The sequence below is a fragment of the Aythya ferina genome (assembly GCF_964211825.1).
Source record: "Aythya ferina genome assembly, chromosome: 17".
Taxonomy (NCBI): domain Eukaryota; kingdom Metazoa; phylum Chordata; class Aves; order Anseriformes; family Anatidae; genus Aythya; species Aythya ferina.
This window is the reverse complement of record NC_140316.1, coordinates 8,819,761-8,836,172: the sequence shown is the minus strand read 5'-3', so window position 1 is coordinate 8,836,172 and position 16,412 is coordinate 8,819,761. Positions and strand designations below refer to the sequence as shown.

The 16,412-nt window shown below is 50.7% G+C and overlaps 2 protein-coding genes across 8 annotated transcripts in view; one reads left to right on the top strand and one right to left on the bottom strand.

The window, feature by feature from the left end:
* The first annotated feature begins 181 nt into the window (after positions 1-181).
* PEBP1 (phosphatidylethanolamine binding protein 1) lies at positions 182-2,767 on the top strand. Its single transcript, XM_084538728.1, has 4 exons — positions 182-392; positions 668-777; positions 1,368-1,468; positions 1,905-2,767. Exons 1-4 carry the CDS (start codon positions 258-260, stop codon positions 2,120-2,122), a joined length of 564 nt encoding a protein of 187 aa, XP_084394854.1. The 5' UTR covers positions 182-257; the 3' UTR covers positions 2,123-2,767.
* Positions 2,768-3,830: 1,063 nt separating this feature from the next.
* TAOK3 (TAO kinase 3) overlaps positions 3,831-16,412 on the bottom strand; it is an 81,965-nt gene continuing 69,383 nt past the window's right edge. For all 7 annotated transcript variants that reach the window (XM_084538727.1, XM_084538721.1, XM_084538725.1 and 4 more), the window contains 7 exons: positions 11,933-12,169; positions 11,197-11,325; positions 9,660-9,863; positions 6,882-7,121; positions 5,681-5,893; positions 5,400-5,582; positions 3,831-5,277 (listed from right to left, as the gene is read on the bottom strand). In XM_084538727.1, coding sequence (XP_084394853.1) covers positions 5,116-5,277; positions 5,400-5,582; positions 5,681-5,893; positions 6,882-7,121; positions 9,660-9,863; positions 11,197-11,325; positions 11,933-12,169 — 1,368 coding nt within the window. In that variant the 3' untranslated portion in view covers positions 3,831-5,115. The remainder of the gene's footprint in view (positions 5,278-5,399; positions 5,583-5,680; positions 5,894-6,881; positions 7,122-9,659; positions 9,864-11,196; positions 11,326-11,932; positions 12,170-16,412) is intronic.

The following is a 16,412-nucleotide window of genomic DNA, read 5'->3' as shown; positions in this document are numbered from 1 at the left end:
ACGGGCCCCGAGCCCTGCCCCACACGGGCAGCCCCCGCCGGGCGCTGCGGCTGCCGCCGGCCTCGAACCCGCGGCCCCGCGGTCCTCGGAGGGGAGGGGGGGGAGCGCCCAGCCAGCGGGGGGCGGGACCACGGCGCAGGTTTCCTCCAATGGGAGCGGGGGGCGGGCCGAGGGGCGGCGCTGATTGCGCGGCGCGGCTGTCAGTCACTCGGTCAGGCAGGCAGTCGCCTCAGCGCAGCGCCGAGGAGGGGGCGGCTATGGCGGTGGACCTGGGGCTGTGGAGCGGGCCGCTGAGCCTCACCGAGGTGGAGCAGAAACCCGCGCAGCCCCTGCGGGTCAAGTACGGCTCGGTGGAGATCGACGAGCTGGGCAAGGTGCTGACGCCCACCCAGGTGAGCGGGGGAGGCCCCCAGGGGGTGTGTGCGTGAGGGGGGGGGGTGCGCCTGCCCCCCCTGAGGGAGCCACAAAATGGCGGCGAGGCCCCTCCGGGGGAGCAGCGGCCGCGGCCCGCCCTGGCTGGCGGTGGGGGACGCCTGGCTTTGAAGGCTTTGGCAGCAGCCGTGGGTGCCGAGCGGCCTTGAACGTTCAGGATCGAGCGTGGCTGGTCACGCCTGGCCGCCGTGCGCGGCGCTGCCGGCTGCTCCCGCTGACGCTGTCGTCGCTGCAGGTGCAGCACCGCCCCACCAGCATCGAGTGGGATGGCTGCGACCCCCAGAAGCTCTACACGCTGGTTCTCACGGACCCCGATGCTCCCAGTAGGAAGGACCCGAAGTTCAGGTAATGGGGGTGGCCCTCTTGGACTGAGCAGAGGCTCAGGAGGAGGTGGGGAGTGTGATCTAGGTTATGGCAGTGGGGCTGGGGATAAGAAATGGTCCTGGATAGGATCAGAGCCCTTGCATCTCTCCTTGAGACAAGGACAGCATGGGGAAAAGGAGCTGCTTTTGCCAGGGTTATCTGGAGGTCTCCTGTACCTTGGAGAAGCGCAGCATTTGCAGCTCACTAACATGAGCCATGTGTGAGTTGGAACTAGGTTAGTGCTAGCAGTAAAATATTAAAGCAGGGACCAGCTCACTTCTGCTACATCAGGCCACTTGGAATCACATGCAGTGCTCGCTCTTACAGGGTCAGACTGTGGGTGTGGTGGAGCCGCCGGGCAGGATGGCAGCTGCCTGCTGGGCTCTGCATCCCGAAGGAGGCAGTTTGTGCTGTGGGCCTGACACCTTTGGGTCTGACCAACTAGGAGCAGCAGTGGTTGGCTTCAGTCACCTACTCTGACAACTTTGGGGGAAAACAGCTGCTCAGAGCAAGGAAGGGTCTTACCCGAGGGCTGTGACACGGCCTGACTGCTTCTTGCTGTCTCCTGTCAGGGAATGGCATCACTTCCTGGTGACCAACATGAAAGGCAACGACGTGGGGAGCGGGACTGTGCTGTCAGATTACGTCGGGTCAGGACCCCCCAAAGGAACAGGTCAGTACCTGGCTGCAGTTAGGGGGAGCTGAGCCTGGCCGTGCTGTGAGCGAGCAGACGCAGTGCTCGGGGCACAGCCTGTGGCTACACAAACCTCATGTGGTGCCGCAGGGGCAGCCCCAGGGGGCCTGCATGTAGCCAGCCTTAATCACGGTGCCCCTTGGACATCGGGCCATGGATCCGTGCCCTTCTGCCTGAATTCAGTAGCTGGGGCAGGGGGAGCGCAGCTTAGGGACAACGTGAGTCCTTCACACACCTCTTGTACATCTTTAAGCTCCTTTAGCTCACACTTATCCTGAGAACAATGGCAGCAGCTGCCAGCGTGCCCCAGGTGGACGCGGGCTTGTTCCCCGAGCAGCTGGGGTCGCTTCAAAGCCACCCTTAAACCCCAGAACTGCAAGTGAGGTGTGCTTGTCGTGCTGTCTCCTCCCTGCAGGGCTGCACCGGTACGTGTGGCTGGTGTACGAGCAGCCGAAGCAGCTGAAGTGCGACGAGCCCATCCTGTCCAATCGCTCCGGCGACAAGCGAGGGAAGTTCAAGGTGGCGGCTTTCCGCAGCAAGTACAACCTGGGGGTGCCGGTGGCCGGCACCTGCTACCAGGCGGAGTGGGACGACTACGTGCCGAAGCTCTACGAGCAGCTGTCCGGGAAGTAGGGAGCAGGCACCGCACGAGCACCGCGTGGCACCCCCGACCCCCCAGAGCCCGCTCGAAGCACCTCGCTGTCGTTCTGTTTGCCTGTGAGTTGAACCCGGCTGCTCCCGCACTGACCTGAGCTGAGCCATGACCTCGCTGCCGTCCACAAGCTGAATCCGCCTTGGTGTTAGCACGGTCCGGACTTGTGCTGCGCTCGTTGCTGTAGGCGCAGCCTGTAGCTAGCCCAAAAAGCTTCCGAAAAGGCCAGGGGCAGCCCCTTCGGGCCGACCTGCTCAGGGGAAGTCAAACCCTGTGAACCGCTGCCACTCGGAGCGGCCCCGCTGTGCTGATGGCGCTGCTGTGGGTGCAGAACCACTTCTGGTTGCTGCTGGCTGCGCAGCCGTCCCCTTCCAGGAGGGGAGAAGGCAGCAGGCAGAGGGAAGCTGTTTTTTTTTTTTTTTTTCCCTCAAGTATTTGCCAATGAGGTGAACCACTGAAGTCATTACTTTAAAGATAACGAGTAGAACGAGGCGGGGAAGCTGCTTGCCTTCTGATTCTCTGTTCTCTTCTGATCTCTGTAGCCCCTCGAAGCAGAGCGGCTTTGTTTTGTCCGTGTTCTGTTGTGACCAATGCGTGCTCACGGTGCAATTAAACACTTACCCAGGCGGGCGGTGTGCTTGTGTCCTTGGGGAGCAGGGGAGTGCTGGCAGCTCGGCGCGGCGCCCTTCCTTCCCCTGTTCCTTCCCCTCCCGGCACGGAGGCGAGGCTGAAGCCCCGCGAGGGGAGCACCATGTGGGCAGCGCTGCCTGAAACACACACATCGAGCCTAGAAGATAAAATGCTGATGTTTTAGGAACGGAGCTCAAGGCAGGCACGTTCCTTATAGCCAGGACAGGGTCACTTACCCCCGAACACCTCCACCACTAAACCCTTTGCATTCCTTGCTGCTCCTGGGTTCCCCCCTGAGTTGCAGCTGTCACCTCCTGTGCTGGGCACCGCCACTTGGCACCTGGGGGCGCTCCCCTTCCCCGCCGGGCTGCCGTTGTGCTGCTCCTGCAGCCTGCAGGGGGCGAGGCCCGGCGGGGCGTCCTCAGCACTCAGAAAATGAAGCACAGCTCATGGCTGTCTTCAAAGGATGTAAAGAAATGAAGCGAGTGTGATTCTGCTTCACAGCACTGGAAGCCTTCCCCTTCTTTTAACTTCTTTTCTCAAAGGTACTGTTTTTTGAGGAGTGTGTAAAACACATTACAAACCTCAAAACGCTGCAGCAATGCCCCGTAAATATCAGGTACCTTGTACTTCTAAAGACACGAGCACACCTCAGGTGAGTGGAGGCTGCAGGTATGCACACAGCTGTGCTACGCCACCAGCACACCCCTGGGATAGCTCCTATGCACAGGGCCAGCAAAGAAAAAAGTGAGGAGTGACAGCTCTTGAAGGAAACACCCCAAATAAAGACCAAGATCCACGAAACACACAGGTGGAGAGGAGGTGCCCCAACACCTGCATTACCTGGTGCTTGGTGAGAGCTGGTTCACAGCCTGGGACTTCTCAGGCTGGAAGAAAGGCAAAAAAGCTGAGAGCAGAAGCCATGAGTTAGCACAAACACCTCCCCTGCCCCAATAAACGGCTTCGGGGCAGCCCAGGAGCTCCCCCACCAGCGGTTCCTGCGGCAGCTTTCCCGCAGGGGCAGCCGCGGAGCCCTTCCCACAATGAGACAGCGAGGCGTTGTGATGAACACTTTTATTTACAAATATAATTAAAAGCTCTGACAGTTATTCATGCTCTTCCTTTGAACCTGAAAAATGTTTTTTTGTTCTTTTGTTGTTTTTTTCTTTTTTTTTTTTAAAGTGCATGCAAAAGAAGTAAAGCCTTTTTTTTTTAATCTTTTTATTGTAAGAAAATACACAGTTTGAAAGTGTGAATAATGCAATATTTATGACCGAGATCATGGGGTTGGGGGTGGACTCGGGGGAGGAACAAAAGAAACAACAAAAAAAAAAAGAAAAGAAAGGGCTCAGGATGATCTGACAGACAGTGTTGAACTCCAAGTACTGAACCGGAAAGTGGGCGGGGTGGCAGGGAGCAGGAGGGAAGGGGGGAAAGAAGTAAAAAAATTTTTGATCAGAGAAACAGTTAAAATACAATATGAAAATAAGTAAAAGCTCTCCTTAAATTCCTTCTATACACAAAATACACGATTTGACAAAGCCCAATTTGTGCTACTGGGATCCTGTGGGCTCATTTAAGTGTATTCACATTCTCTGCGACAGCAGAAAATGATTATGATACAATCAAGAATATGCCGAGGACCGAGGTCTAATCCCCGCCTCGCCTGGCATGGTTCTTCTAAAAATCACCAGATCTTTGCCCCGCCCCTCCCCACCCCCAAAAAAGTAATAATATGTCACCACTGATATGTACATCACGATTAATTTTTTTTTTTCTGTAAAATGTATCAAATTTCTCAATCTTTAATAAAATTTTTTTATTATTTAATTATTCCTGATGAATAAATACCAAAAAAATAAAAATAAAATAAAATAATGCAGCAGCTAGTTAAGGTAAGGCTGCGGATTTAGTCTCTCTCCCCCTGGGTTTGTATATAGCATTTGAGGATTTTTTTTTTGCTTTGTACTTTCGTAGATTGGTGGTAAAAATGAGTGATTGCTCAAAAGCAACATACATCCACTTTTTTTTTTTTTTTCCATTAAAATTGTCTCCAAAGTTTTCACTGAAACATTTTTAATCATTGCACAGAGACATCAATACTGTGACATACTATGGAAAAGACCGCCAGGAGCTGTCCTGCACCGGGACTTGACACAGGGGGAAAGGGGGCCCCTGATGGAGTAAGAATATACAGGCACTAGTCCGACACGATGTCAGTAAGAGAGACAGAAAGAGAGAGAGCACGCCCGTTAACATGGGGAATGTTGGTTTTGCAAGTTTCGTCATTATTTTGTTTGCTTTTTATCTTTTTGTTGTTGCTAAATGGCAAAGAAATTTAATCTCATCTATAGTCCTCCTTGGGATATTCTAATGTGACCAAATTCCCAAAGCCCATTCGCAAGCTCTCCATGTCAAACGTTTCAATCTCTCGCTCCTGCCTTTCCAACAGAAACTTTATCCTCTCGCTGCGTTCCTTCTGGAGGGCGGCTAGCTCCTCTTCGATCTGCAAGAAGCACAGGCAGCAGCCCCTCAGGGCACGGTGCGGCAGCTCCCGGCCGGGCGCCGACCCCACGCGAGAGGGGTACGTGCTGACAGGAACCCCCTAGCAGCCCCCCCGGTGCCTACCTTTTGCTCCAGATGTGCTCTGCGCAGCGACACCCGTTGCTCCAGCTTCTGGAGTTCTCTTTCATGCTGTGCTTCTGTCTGCATCTTAATTTTGCTCTGGTACGCGTTGAGGAGCTCCATCTCCTGCTGGAGTTGCAGTCTCAGGGCTTGGCATTCCGCTTCTTGAGCCTCGTCCAGCCGGAGCTGTAAGGGGGAAGAACACCACGTGCTGCACGGACTGAAGGCCCGACTGCCCCCACGCTGCCGGCCCGGGGGCAGGAGGAGCCTCACGCTGCACCTACCGCCTGCGAGGCCATCATCTCGTTGATGCTCTGCTCGTACTGCTCTGCCAGGATGGCGAGCTTCCTCGTCTGCTCGTCCTTCAGGCTCTTCAAAATTGTCTTGTGCTCACTCTTTGGAGTTACTTCCAGCTGGTGATTCTTCAGTGCTTTGTACTGCTTAGTTTGCACTTTGCACGTGTCCTGGAACTGCTTTTTGATCTGCATTTCCATGGCCTGCCAAGGAAGGAACGATGTGAAGAGCACGAAGGGCTTTGGGAACGGGGAGGTTGTAGCGCACCCGAAAGGAGAGCCAAAGCTGCCCTTGCTCTGCGCCACCTCCTGCCCCTGCACCCGGCCGGGAGCTGCTCCATGCACACAGCGACCTAATGAGCAGCGCCAGCTCCAGCCCCTGTTGGGGTGCTGCTGACCGCGGGCCTGGGCCAGCAGCAGGACTGACAAAACCCTCCTTAGCTATTTCCACCTTCTGCCACTGCTTCCTGCAGCTCGCCCAGCCCATCGCCTTGCCACCTGCCTCCCAAAACGCAGGGCGGCCTTGCTCTTAAAGGCCTCCCGTTCTCATACCCAGAAACGCCTCCACCAGCTGCCTCCCTCACCACAACCACACTACGTGGAGACAGCAGAGCTGGCAGCTAGTGAGAGTGGGACCAGATGGATAAAAGCACTCTGCTGCCTTTTTTCATATAGGGTATCCTGAGGAGGAGCAGTGATCTCCCAGGGCAGCTCAGAGGTTTCTAACCAACCCGCGGCTGGACTAGGACAGAGCACTGCTCAGCGCACCCAGGTTCTCTCCCTCCGTAACCTTTGAAAGTGAGGAAGCATCAGCCAGCCCCTTCCCACATCGAGGTCTGTAGGCTGACACGAGCAAGGGCATGCAGACAGCACAGCTCATCCATCAGAAGCAAGTTCTGTCACGCTGGGTTAAGGACTAGCCTGGTTTTACCCAGCAGCCTCAATCAGCACAGCACTTAAAAAAAATAAAATAAAATCCTCGTTGAGCTCATTGCTACAGTGGCTTGCAACTTCCTTACACCAACCAGCTCTGAGCAAAGGAAAGCGACGCAGAGGAGAGCTCGGAGAGCTGGTGGAGAACGCTGGCTCCAGGGTGTGGGTGCTGTGAGAGGAGCAGCAGGAGCACAGCCTGCCCGCACAGCAAGCACGGCGGGACAGAGGGTGGAAGAGGAGGAAGGAAAGCTTCCAGCACCTTCAGGTTCTTTGGTTGCTGCCGGAGCTCCATGAAATGCTTCCTGTGCAGCTCCCGCTCTCGCCGCTTGTTGTATTCCAGCTGGTTCTCGAGCTCAGTCTGGTGCTGCAGCCGGATCAGGTCCATTCGCAGCTTCTGCAGTGTGTGCAGCTGCCTGTACTCCAGCTCGCGCGTCGACTCGTCGTGCCGGATCAGCATGGCGTGCTCCATTTCTTTCTGGGTCCGCTTCTTGTTTAACTCCTGCACAAGAGGACAGCAGAGCACAAGACAGAAGTTGAATTTGCAAGGCCGGGTGCCCTAATTGCTCCTTTAGACAGCTTCTATGACTTTCACATGCCACAGAAAAACCCCAAACCAGCAGCACGATGGGAATGGTGACAAAGCAGCCAGCCAGCACCCCTGTTACTGCTCCTCTGCCAGCTCCCAGGTCCCCTGGTGAGTCTCCAGCAGGTGGCACTGGGGCCACATGAGAGCCGCCTGCATCTGCTGAGAGCCCTGAGGTTTTTAATTCATCCCTGGGTGCTCCAAGCTGGGGTGACTGACAGCAATGTGCAGAATTAGGTATTTTCTGTTTTAAATTTAAATCTCTGCTAGACAGAGATATGAAGCTTCTTATTCATCACTAATACTAGAATGGCCAAAGCGGGGGAGAACAGCTCCAACATAGATTTGTTTTTTCTTACCCAGTCTGCCACCACACACAAGTAATTTATGGCCCCAGGTGCAGCATCTTTTTGTAAAATTAAAATATATTCCAAGTTTCATGCTACTTCACAACATGTACGTAACTGTTCCTCCACACAGAGCCCTACAGTCTAGGGAAACCTTCACCACGTTGCAGACCAAGGAAGGGGATGATGAGTGATTCTCTCCCTGATTGCTGCTTTTATTTCTGTCTCGGGGTAGTGCCAACAACCTGTAGAGCCTGGAGCTGAATCCAGCTCAGCTGAGCAGTGATTACAGCTGCACCTCTCACTGGCGATGTGGTGACCTTCACAGATGGTCTGCTGGTCTGCCTCTGCCTCAGCTCTCAGCCTACAAACCCATCACCGCGCTTCATGCGAGGCTCCGGCACAGCAGGGGCCGCTTTGCGCTACGTACACATCCAGTGCCCAGCATGGGGAGCGCCCCGTGTTGGCTCAGCCCAACAAATTTTTGCAGTCAAAGCAAGAAATCTCATTAGGAATTCGGAGTTGTTGCTTCATGCTGTAATCCTGTTGTATTGTTCAACGTCAGCACCTGCAAACAGGTCCTCCAAATCTGCTCTAACCCCTGTGAAGGCACTGCACGTGTTCGTGTTTAAGCCAAAGCTGCACCCTTGACAGACAAAATAAAAAATGAGATCTACTGATATGCTGAAATCCTTTCCTGTGACACTTGTGCCTTACACTTTGGACAGGCCAACCCGCTGCTGTGGGGCCCATTCCACCCCTGATTTCAGTTCAGGGAGAGCAAACAGGCACTCCACTTCTCACAAAGGCTTTCCCATTTGTACAAGAAAACCTCTTGGTGACTTGAAACATCAAGAAAAAAAAACATTTTAAAGGTGTTATTTACTTCAGGTACCTTATCCAGTGAATATGAACTAATTAGTAAGGGCATGATTTTCAGGAAATAAACAACACTTACATCATTTGGAGAAGTAAGTCTCCTTAGAGCTTAAATGCAAGAACTCAGAGGAGTGTTTCCTGGTTAAAATACACTCAAACAGCATACTAGGTAACTGAATTCTGTTCTCACCCTTGCCACAGAGCTTACACACAGTGCTAAGTGTGCCCAAATCTGATTTTTCACACAGTCATTAATTTTTGGGGTGTGATTTGCTAAGCAGCTGAGCAGCCCCAGGCACATCCAAAGTCAACAGCAGCAAAGCTCTGCATAGGTAAAATACTGGGCACCAGTTAGTATGGTGGAATAGTCTGGTAACAGACTAAATAAATGATTATTAGAATTTTTTGACCACTCGTTCACTCTCAGCCGTTACTAAAATACCTTCCCCTTCTCATAGTCCTTGTCCAAAAATAACATTCCATGAAGAATTCAGATCCTACAGTGATGACCACAGAAAAATACCTAGAAGTAATAATTATTTTTGCAACGTGGTATTTGACTACACGCAGCCCATAAAGCGAGGGTTAATAAAAAATGAGGAGAAGCCAGACGTTAAACAGCTGCTCCTTAAACTGCCACCCCTTCTGGGCACGTTGAGCACTGGTTTGAGTGGAGCCCAATGGCAAAACCAACTTCTGATTATTTGCAGATGCTCAGAACACAGACACAACAGGACTGAATTTTTGGTATCACATTTGTAGCATTTTGGTCTGCAACCTCCGTATTGTTCTGTTAAGGTTATTACTGTTTCACTACACCAATTTTAACTGTGTGGGTTTCCTTCTGCCAACAAGCACAACTCCTCACCTGATGTCCTTTCAGCCATCCCATCCTACAGGCAGCCCTGATGCTTACCATGGCAAAAACTGCCCCACGTTGTGAAAGCAGCTCAACAGGCTCCCCCAAAAAAATCTAAAAGCCCACGTGATATTTCTTTCTGCAAGCCAGTCTTGCCACCCTCCTCCTTCAATAAATAAAAGCAGCCATGTGCCAGCTACATTTCTGTATGGAAAATGGGTTCCCAAAACACTTTTCCTACATTTTTCTCGGTTCTGTTTGACAACTTAAAATATGAAGATCTAGTATCATGCAGCTAGCAAACTTTTACAGACATGAAGCTAGAACAGTTAAGGAAATGTCTGGAAAAAGAACTGAAGAGTGCCATACTTCCCGAATGTTCTGCTGTTCCATCTCGTGCCTCTTGATCATCGTTTTTCTCTTGAAGAAACGGCAGTTTTTGTCGTAGAAGAGTCTCTGCTGGCTGAGAAGATGGGCCTCCTCTTCAGCCTGCGTGTGCTGCAGGTTCTCTTTGTGTTTGGATATTCTTTCCTGCTTCTCTTTCTTCGGTGTGCTGTGGTCCTCATTCATTTCCTGCATGCATACAGAGTCAAAAAAACAAGACTCTCCTTAGGATCACTGCGACATGGGACTTGGAGGACCTTCTGTTGCTGGCTACTCCTCTGCCATTCCGTTCACAGAAGGACACCAAAATGAGCAGGCACGAGGGGAACCAGACTCGTCCCCCTGCCATACCCAGCCCTACTGCTTCCAGAGCTGCATTAACACACCAAGAGGAGCAGGAAGAAATGGCAATTACGCACAAATGCCTCAAGGCTGAACACTGCAGCAAGGAAAAGACAGAAAACACCACTGCAGGGGAGGCTCTGGCCATCCAGAAAAGAGAATGGGTCAAAATCCTTGGCTCCCTTCCTAGCTCTGCACCTGTTTTACAAAGGAGTCCAGCTTGGGCTTAAGTTTCCTTTACTTCAACTCATGCTCAAGTCTGTTGAATCAGATCCTCTGTGGAGCTCTTTACTGTCCATTCTGTCCCCTCTACATTCATCATAACAGCAAAGGATTTTGCTACCTGGTGGGATGATGTACTTAAATAACGTAGTTTGGGATAGATATAGGCTATGCACTGAAGTTACTTATTTCACAGAATGGTTCAGGTTGGAAGGGACCTTAAAAATCATCTAGTTGCAACCCCCTGCAATGGGCACCTCCCACCACGCCAGGCTGCCCCCAGCCCAATCCAGCCTGGCCTTGAGCACTTCCAGGGATGGGGCATCCACAGCTTCTCTGGGCAACCTATGCTAGGGCCTCACCTCCCTCATAGGAAATAATTTCTTCCTTATATCTAATCTAAATCTGTCCTCTTTAAGTATAAAACCATCACCCCTATCACTGCACTCCCTGACAAAGAGTCCCACCCCCCAGCTCCCCTGTAGCCCCCTTTAAGTACTGGCAGGCTGTTGGAAGGTCTCTCCCTGGAGCCTTCTCTTCTCCAGGCTGAACAACCCCAAATCCCTCAGCCTGCCTTTTTTCTACTTCATGTAAGTGATCCCTGGGTTTTTAATCAAGTGACGTGTACCTCTGTTCTGATTGCTTATGGCTTGAGGGGAAAAACAAATGAGGGAAAGGGGGAAGAAGAGTGCTCTATGAACTCCCATTTCCCCTCATCACCCTTGCTTTCAAAGATTCTGCTCTACAGCAACCCACAAAGGCTCCTCCAGCATCCCTAATTCTAGAAATGCTGCCAGATGATCCCAGTTCCTGAAACTTTACTAGCTGGGAATCTAAATTTGCTTCCAAGTATGACAGCATCCCTTAAATCCTTGGGCTGGCTCAGGTTAATCAAAAAGAAAGTCTAGTTCATGTTCATGCCACACCCCGTTCAGCCCCCAAAACGATGGCTTCTTGCCTCTTTAATCTTTTCCTTGCAAAGCTTGTATTGTTTCTTCTGACTTTCTAAAAAGGTCGCCAGGTCTTTCTTCTGCTGAGCCAAAATCTGTTGCTGGAATTTCTTTTCATCTGCTGCAGCCGTCTTTGCCTGCAAGTCACAGAGAAAGGAAAAAGAACAGGGGTGAAGGAGCAGGTACTGAATCCAGCATAAATTGGTCTTCTTTTGGGCATTTTTTTTGTCTGTCATTCTCCCATCCTATGCCAGACACAGTCATGAGCGTTTGGCCAAATGCAAGCTGCTTGCACAGGAAGAAACCATAATGCCCACGTACATTTAAGAGCTTCCTCTTTCTGTCTCTTCACCGAAACCACCCCAGAGGGCAGAAGCCCACTAATTACCATGTAATTAACGTACCAATTTCTGAACAGGCTGAGTGACAGCAGAAGAACAGGTTACAGCACCACGAGCTTTGTCACAGCCTCAATAACACACCTCAGCCACGAGGCAGAAGCCTCCCCAAGGTGCCCCCAAAGTTTGTCGGTCACTTTCCACAGCTATAGCATCAGTGGGTGCCAGTGGAGCGCCCGTCACCCAGAGGGTCAGCTCGTGGCTGTGCAGTTCCTTCACAAATCTGCAGCTCCAGGCAGTGACCATGGGTTTAAGCAGCACTTCCACTGCCCTTTCCCTGAGAGCTGGTACAAACCTCTCCCTCTCAAGCTTCTCGTACGCCTAGGGAGCCTGTATGTGTACCCACCTCTTTCTCCATCACAGCCACTTGCTTCTTGGCCAGCTTCTCCAGCTCAATGGACGAGTTGTTGGCATGCGTCTCCACCTCCTTCTGCAGCTTGAGGCGGTGCTCATCCATCTCGGCCTTCAACTTGTTTTCCAGGGCGATCAGCTGCTTCTGGTGCTGGCGCCGCATCCGCTTATATCCTGACATCTGTTCCCGCAACTCGTTCTCCTGCTCATGCTCATGGATCTGCCTTGTAACCTGATGGCAGGGAAAGGGAAAGAACTGCTAGGTGGCCGCCTTCGCTGCCCCGTTCACCGCTTACCTGTAAAGCAGGCCGCGCTCTGCTGTGCTCTTAGGAGTCAACTTCCAGGGAATGATTGCTGTTTGGGGTTTCACAGGGTGCTGCTGTTTAATATCACAAACCAGGCCAAAAGGTTTCTCCCTCCTCGTTCTTCCCTCCCATATTTTCCTGACAACTCCACGTTCATTTTCAGTAACACAGCAGAAAACGTCACTTTATGAACACAGGAACCAGCGGGTTACTACCCATCAATACAGGAAACACCAGAGGAGATCTGGAAACACAGGTGGCTGCTGTGCAACCTTCTTCAGACACAGGGCTCAAATCCTGAAGGTTACGTGGGCTTACAAGGTGGCATCCACTTTGAGAAACTCCCCGTTCCTGGAAGCACCAGTTCAGTCCCTCAATACCTATTTCCTGCACCTCCTTCAAAATTTCTTCTTGAAATGCAAGAAGACAGCAGACTGAGCTCATTCCCTACCAGAACTGAAAGTTTTCTAACAAGGGAACACTGTTCTGGAACTGTGTGCTCTTAACGAGACTGATCAGATGGTCTAAGCAGATTTTAAACCCCGCTCAGCTGAAACAAACTCACAGGTTCCACATCATTTCCATGCCTAAGTACAGCCATGTGAAAAGAGGGAAAAAAACACCCAGTAAGTTGTGCCAAAATTTTTCAGAAGAAAACTTGAATGGGAATGCTTCCATTTCAAAAGATGTAAAGTGTCCAAGACCAATTTTTGAATTATTATTATTTTTTAATTAAGAATACAGTCCCAGGAACTTCACATATAGAAGATGAGCAGATCTTCTAGCCTAGATCTTTCAGCCTTGGGAGCCAAAAGCCTTTCGCACACACGTAGAGCTGCAGTCTGACTCCAGAAGAGGGGACATCTCCCTTCACACTAACCATGAGCAGCAGAGCTGAGCCCTTTGCAGGGGATTACGGAAGCCTCACGAACCAACAGTCCTTCCCTTCCTGCAGCCTGCAAGAGCCTGGCCTGGCTGAAGAATTCCTCCAGAGGCAGCCAGGGGGAAGAAGTTGGCACCTGCTCCAGCACTGCCACCATTCGGAGGTCGCATTTTGGGGACCTTTAAGGTGAGTTCAGGCTTAGGATGCACCTGAAGACCTTCATTGTGCTGACACACAAATCATGTCCTCCTTGCATGAGGAATTTTGGGATGTTATTTTGAAGTTGTCTGGATTGAATACACGCTTACACCTCAGCCACCAGTGTAAGGAGGAAGCCTGCCTTCATATGGTCGGGGCTGGGTACTGAAACCCACCTCAGCCAGGCATCAGAACACGTGGGGATGTGGGAATGATTGCCGAAACACAAAGCCAGTACTAGGAGGGGTTCTGCTATAGCTTAGGAAAAGCTGGGGAGATCTGGTAATAGCAGAAAGCAGCACAGGATCTGCCCAAATGCGCCATGTTTCAGGCCCTGCCTGGTTGCAAAGAGCAGAGCACTGTACAGGGCACGCTCAGCACCAAGAATTCGGAAGGACAAGGCAAACAGCAAGAACATAAGAACCACAGATCTAAAAATCCACTACCAACCTTGCCAGTCTTCCCTTTGCCCTCATCTCTAAAAAACAGAAGCAGCATTTCATTCCTGAAGACCAGGGAGAAGAAGGGCAGCAGGGAGCAGAAAGGCAGTAGACTTTGTGGACGTTTTATGGATCTGGTGTCTGCACTCAGCATGCTCATGCTACAGAGTTAATTTATCACCGTAATCTCTAATTAATACCAACACTCTTCAGAACTCTGGCCTCAAAGATGAGGTCCACAAACAGTGATCTCGAAGACAGCAAGGGTGAAGTTGAAAGAGATTGGAATAAGCTGCTGGATGTGACCAGCTCGGTACCAGAGAGGCACTTCAGACTAAATATGTCAACACCTGGATGGTTACGGTTCTGAAGGTGAAGCCTGTGATGGGTGCACGGCCTCAGTGACCGTCTGAAAAACAAGATCTGGGCAAGTCTCAGTAATCACCTCCCTAGCGTTCTTAGACAAAGGCACTCTGAACTTTAAGAAGTGTTTTGCAAATGTAATCCCACAGATAACAATGGGGAAAGATTAAAACTGAATTGCTCACTGCAAAATTTCTTCTCCACGTAACCAGAAAATGTCAGGATCCTTTAAAGCAGAAAACTGTGGTTTCCTGAAGCTCGATTTGAAGCACGTTGAATCAGTCATTGGCAGAACCAAAACTCGGCATAAAACAGAGCAGCCTTTATTAAGGCATGACATTTCCTCAGTTTCTTATCCCCCTGCATCTTTGGCATACACAGCGCTGAGACAGGCAGCTGCCTTTCCCAACCTACTCTCACAGGCAGTTCACTTGTCACCAAATCCAAACTTCCTCTTTTTCACTCTCCAAGATTTTGGCTTGACGTAAGGAAGCTGGGCTCACAAATTCTCTAAACTGCCAGTTCTTAGAGTTCCTTTTTTTAAAAAAAAATAAAATAAAATAATTATATATATATGTCGCTCTACCAAGACACTGAATGTTCTCCCAAGCGAGGGTTATTCTCACCTCTTGATAACTAACCAAAATACCAAGTCCTCTTTGCTGGGTGGTGGCAGAGGACTGAGCAAGACACCAGCAGCCCCTCACGATGAAAGAAACTCCTTGAGATAAGAAAGAACAAGTCAGTATTTTAGGGCAAGGATCTGTTTGGCAGCAGCCAGATGAGTTGCTGAAGAGCACAAGCATCTGGAAAAACATGTCATTGCTTCAGCAGAAGAGGGTGCAGGGGAAGAGCCACCATGTGAACGCACCAGGTTTTGGTGTCACGCTGTCCCGATGTCATTTTAATGGCCACAGCCAGAGAAGAGTGCTCACATGTACCCAGACATTTGGCTTTGCACACCCAGGATGAGATCATGTAATATTTTTGCTAGTATTTGGATTTCAAAGAGAACACCAAGGCCTTCAGTAGGGTCCCGACTGCCTGATCTTTCTATGAAGTTTTACCCATTAGATCATCTCATTTGAAAGCTGCAAAAGCAGGTATCAAGGAAATATGTGAGGTGGTGGAGAGCTAAGGGGTTGAGTAAACCAGTGCACATATCTAAAAGAACACCTTTCACTGGAAAATGTTGATAGGTGCAGTCTTGTCAACACACACAACGTCCAGCCTTCCTTTCCACTGCAGCTTTCTCAGCTCCAAGGCTTAGGTTCCTGGTTGTAACTTTTAATTTATGGATCACTGATAATCCGCAAAGTAAGATGGAGATGTGCTGGCACCTGATCTCCTTTTCAGATACCGATTTTGAATACAACAGCAGAAATACGCAGAGTGTTTTCCTGTAGCACCGTTCCATGCTGTCCCAAGAGTGCCACAAGGAAAAAAAAAAGAGGTGAAGAAGGTGGAACACACAATGGCCAAAGAACGTGGTGGTCCAGGAATGAGTGACTATTAAAACTGTTACTTGAAATAAGACCAAAGGTAATCACTTGTTTCAAAAAGCAAGAACACTCCTTCAGCTTTCTTAACCCCATTTGCCCTCTTTTTTTTTTTTTTTTAAGCCTGTTATAAATAATATCAAAGCATCACTGAAAGAGTGGAGAGAGATATTCACAGCCCGTTCCTTTGTGGATAACCCATTTCACTATGTTATCTGAAAGCCTGCCCAGTTTCCTTATTATTCATGTGATGCTTTTGCAGAAAAACAGGGCAGGGGAACTGCACTTAAAATCTCTGGGACATCGGGAGCGCAGAGCTGTCTAGTGCAGCCCTCCTGTTTGCGGTCCCCTTCACTCGCTAAAGCTATTTGAGCTTGTTTTTGGAAAGAGACCAGACTTCCAAGCTGACAGAGCCCTTCAGAAAGCCTTTCCTCAGCCTGCAGTATCCTGATGTCAGGGTGAACATCAGGAACATGAGCACCCGAGACCCTGGATCTGGCCCAGGGGAAGCAATGTGCGCAGCCCACCGGCCCTGCACTCGGTGCCCCTCCTCCAGTGCTGCCCTCTTCTCTTGTCGCAGGTGGTGTCCAGCACATCCCACAGCAGATGTTTTGACACCCAAATATCACCCCGTAGCGTTAAATTTGGTGTCAGAACTCCCATTTTCTGGTAATTCAGGATGTTCTGCAATGCAGGCTACGTGGCTCTCAGCTGTGTAACCTTCCTGTGCCCAAAAGCAGTGCCCAGGTGCTGAGAAGCCAACTGATGGTCAGCAGCAGTGATCTAG

Bases quoted from the DNA above. Each gene is read 5' to 3' on its own strand.
- PEBP1 (XM_084538728.1), top strand. From the start codon at position 258: ATGGCGGTGGACCTGGGGCTGTGGAGCGGGCCGCTGAGCCTCACCGAG. The intron at 393-667 runs GTGAGCGGGGGA...TCGTCGCTGCAG, and splicing joins AGGTGCTGACGCCCACCCAG to GTGCAGCACCGCCCCACCAG. The intron at 778-1,367 runs GTAATGGGGGTG...GTCTCCTGTCAG, and splicing joins AGGAAGGACCCGAAGTTCAG to GGAATGGCATCACTTCCTGG.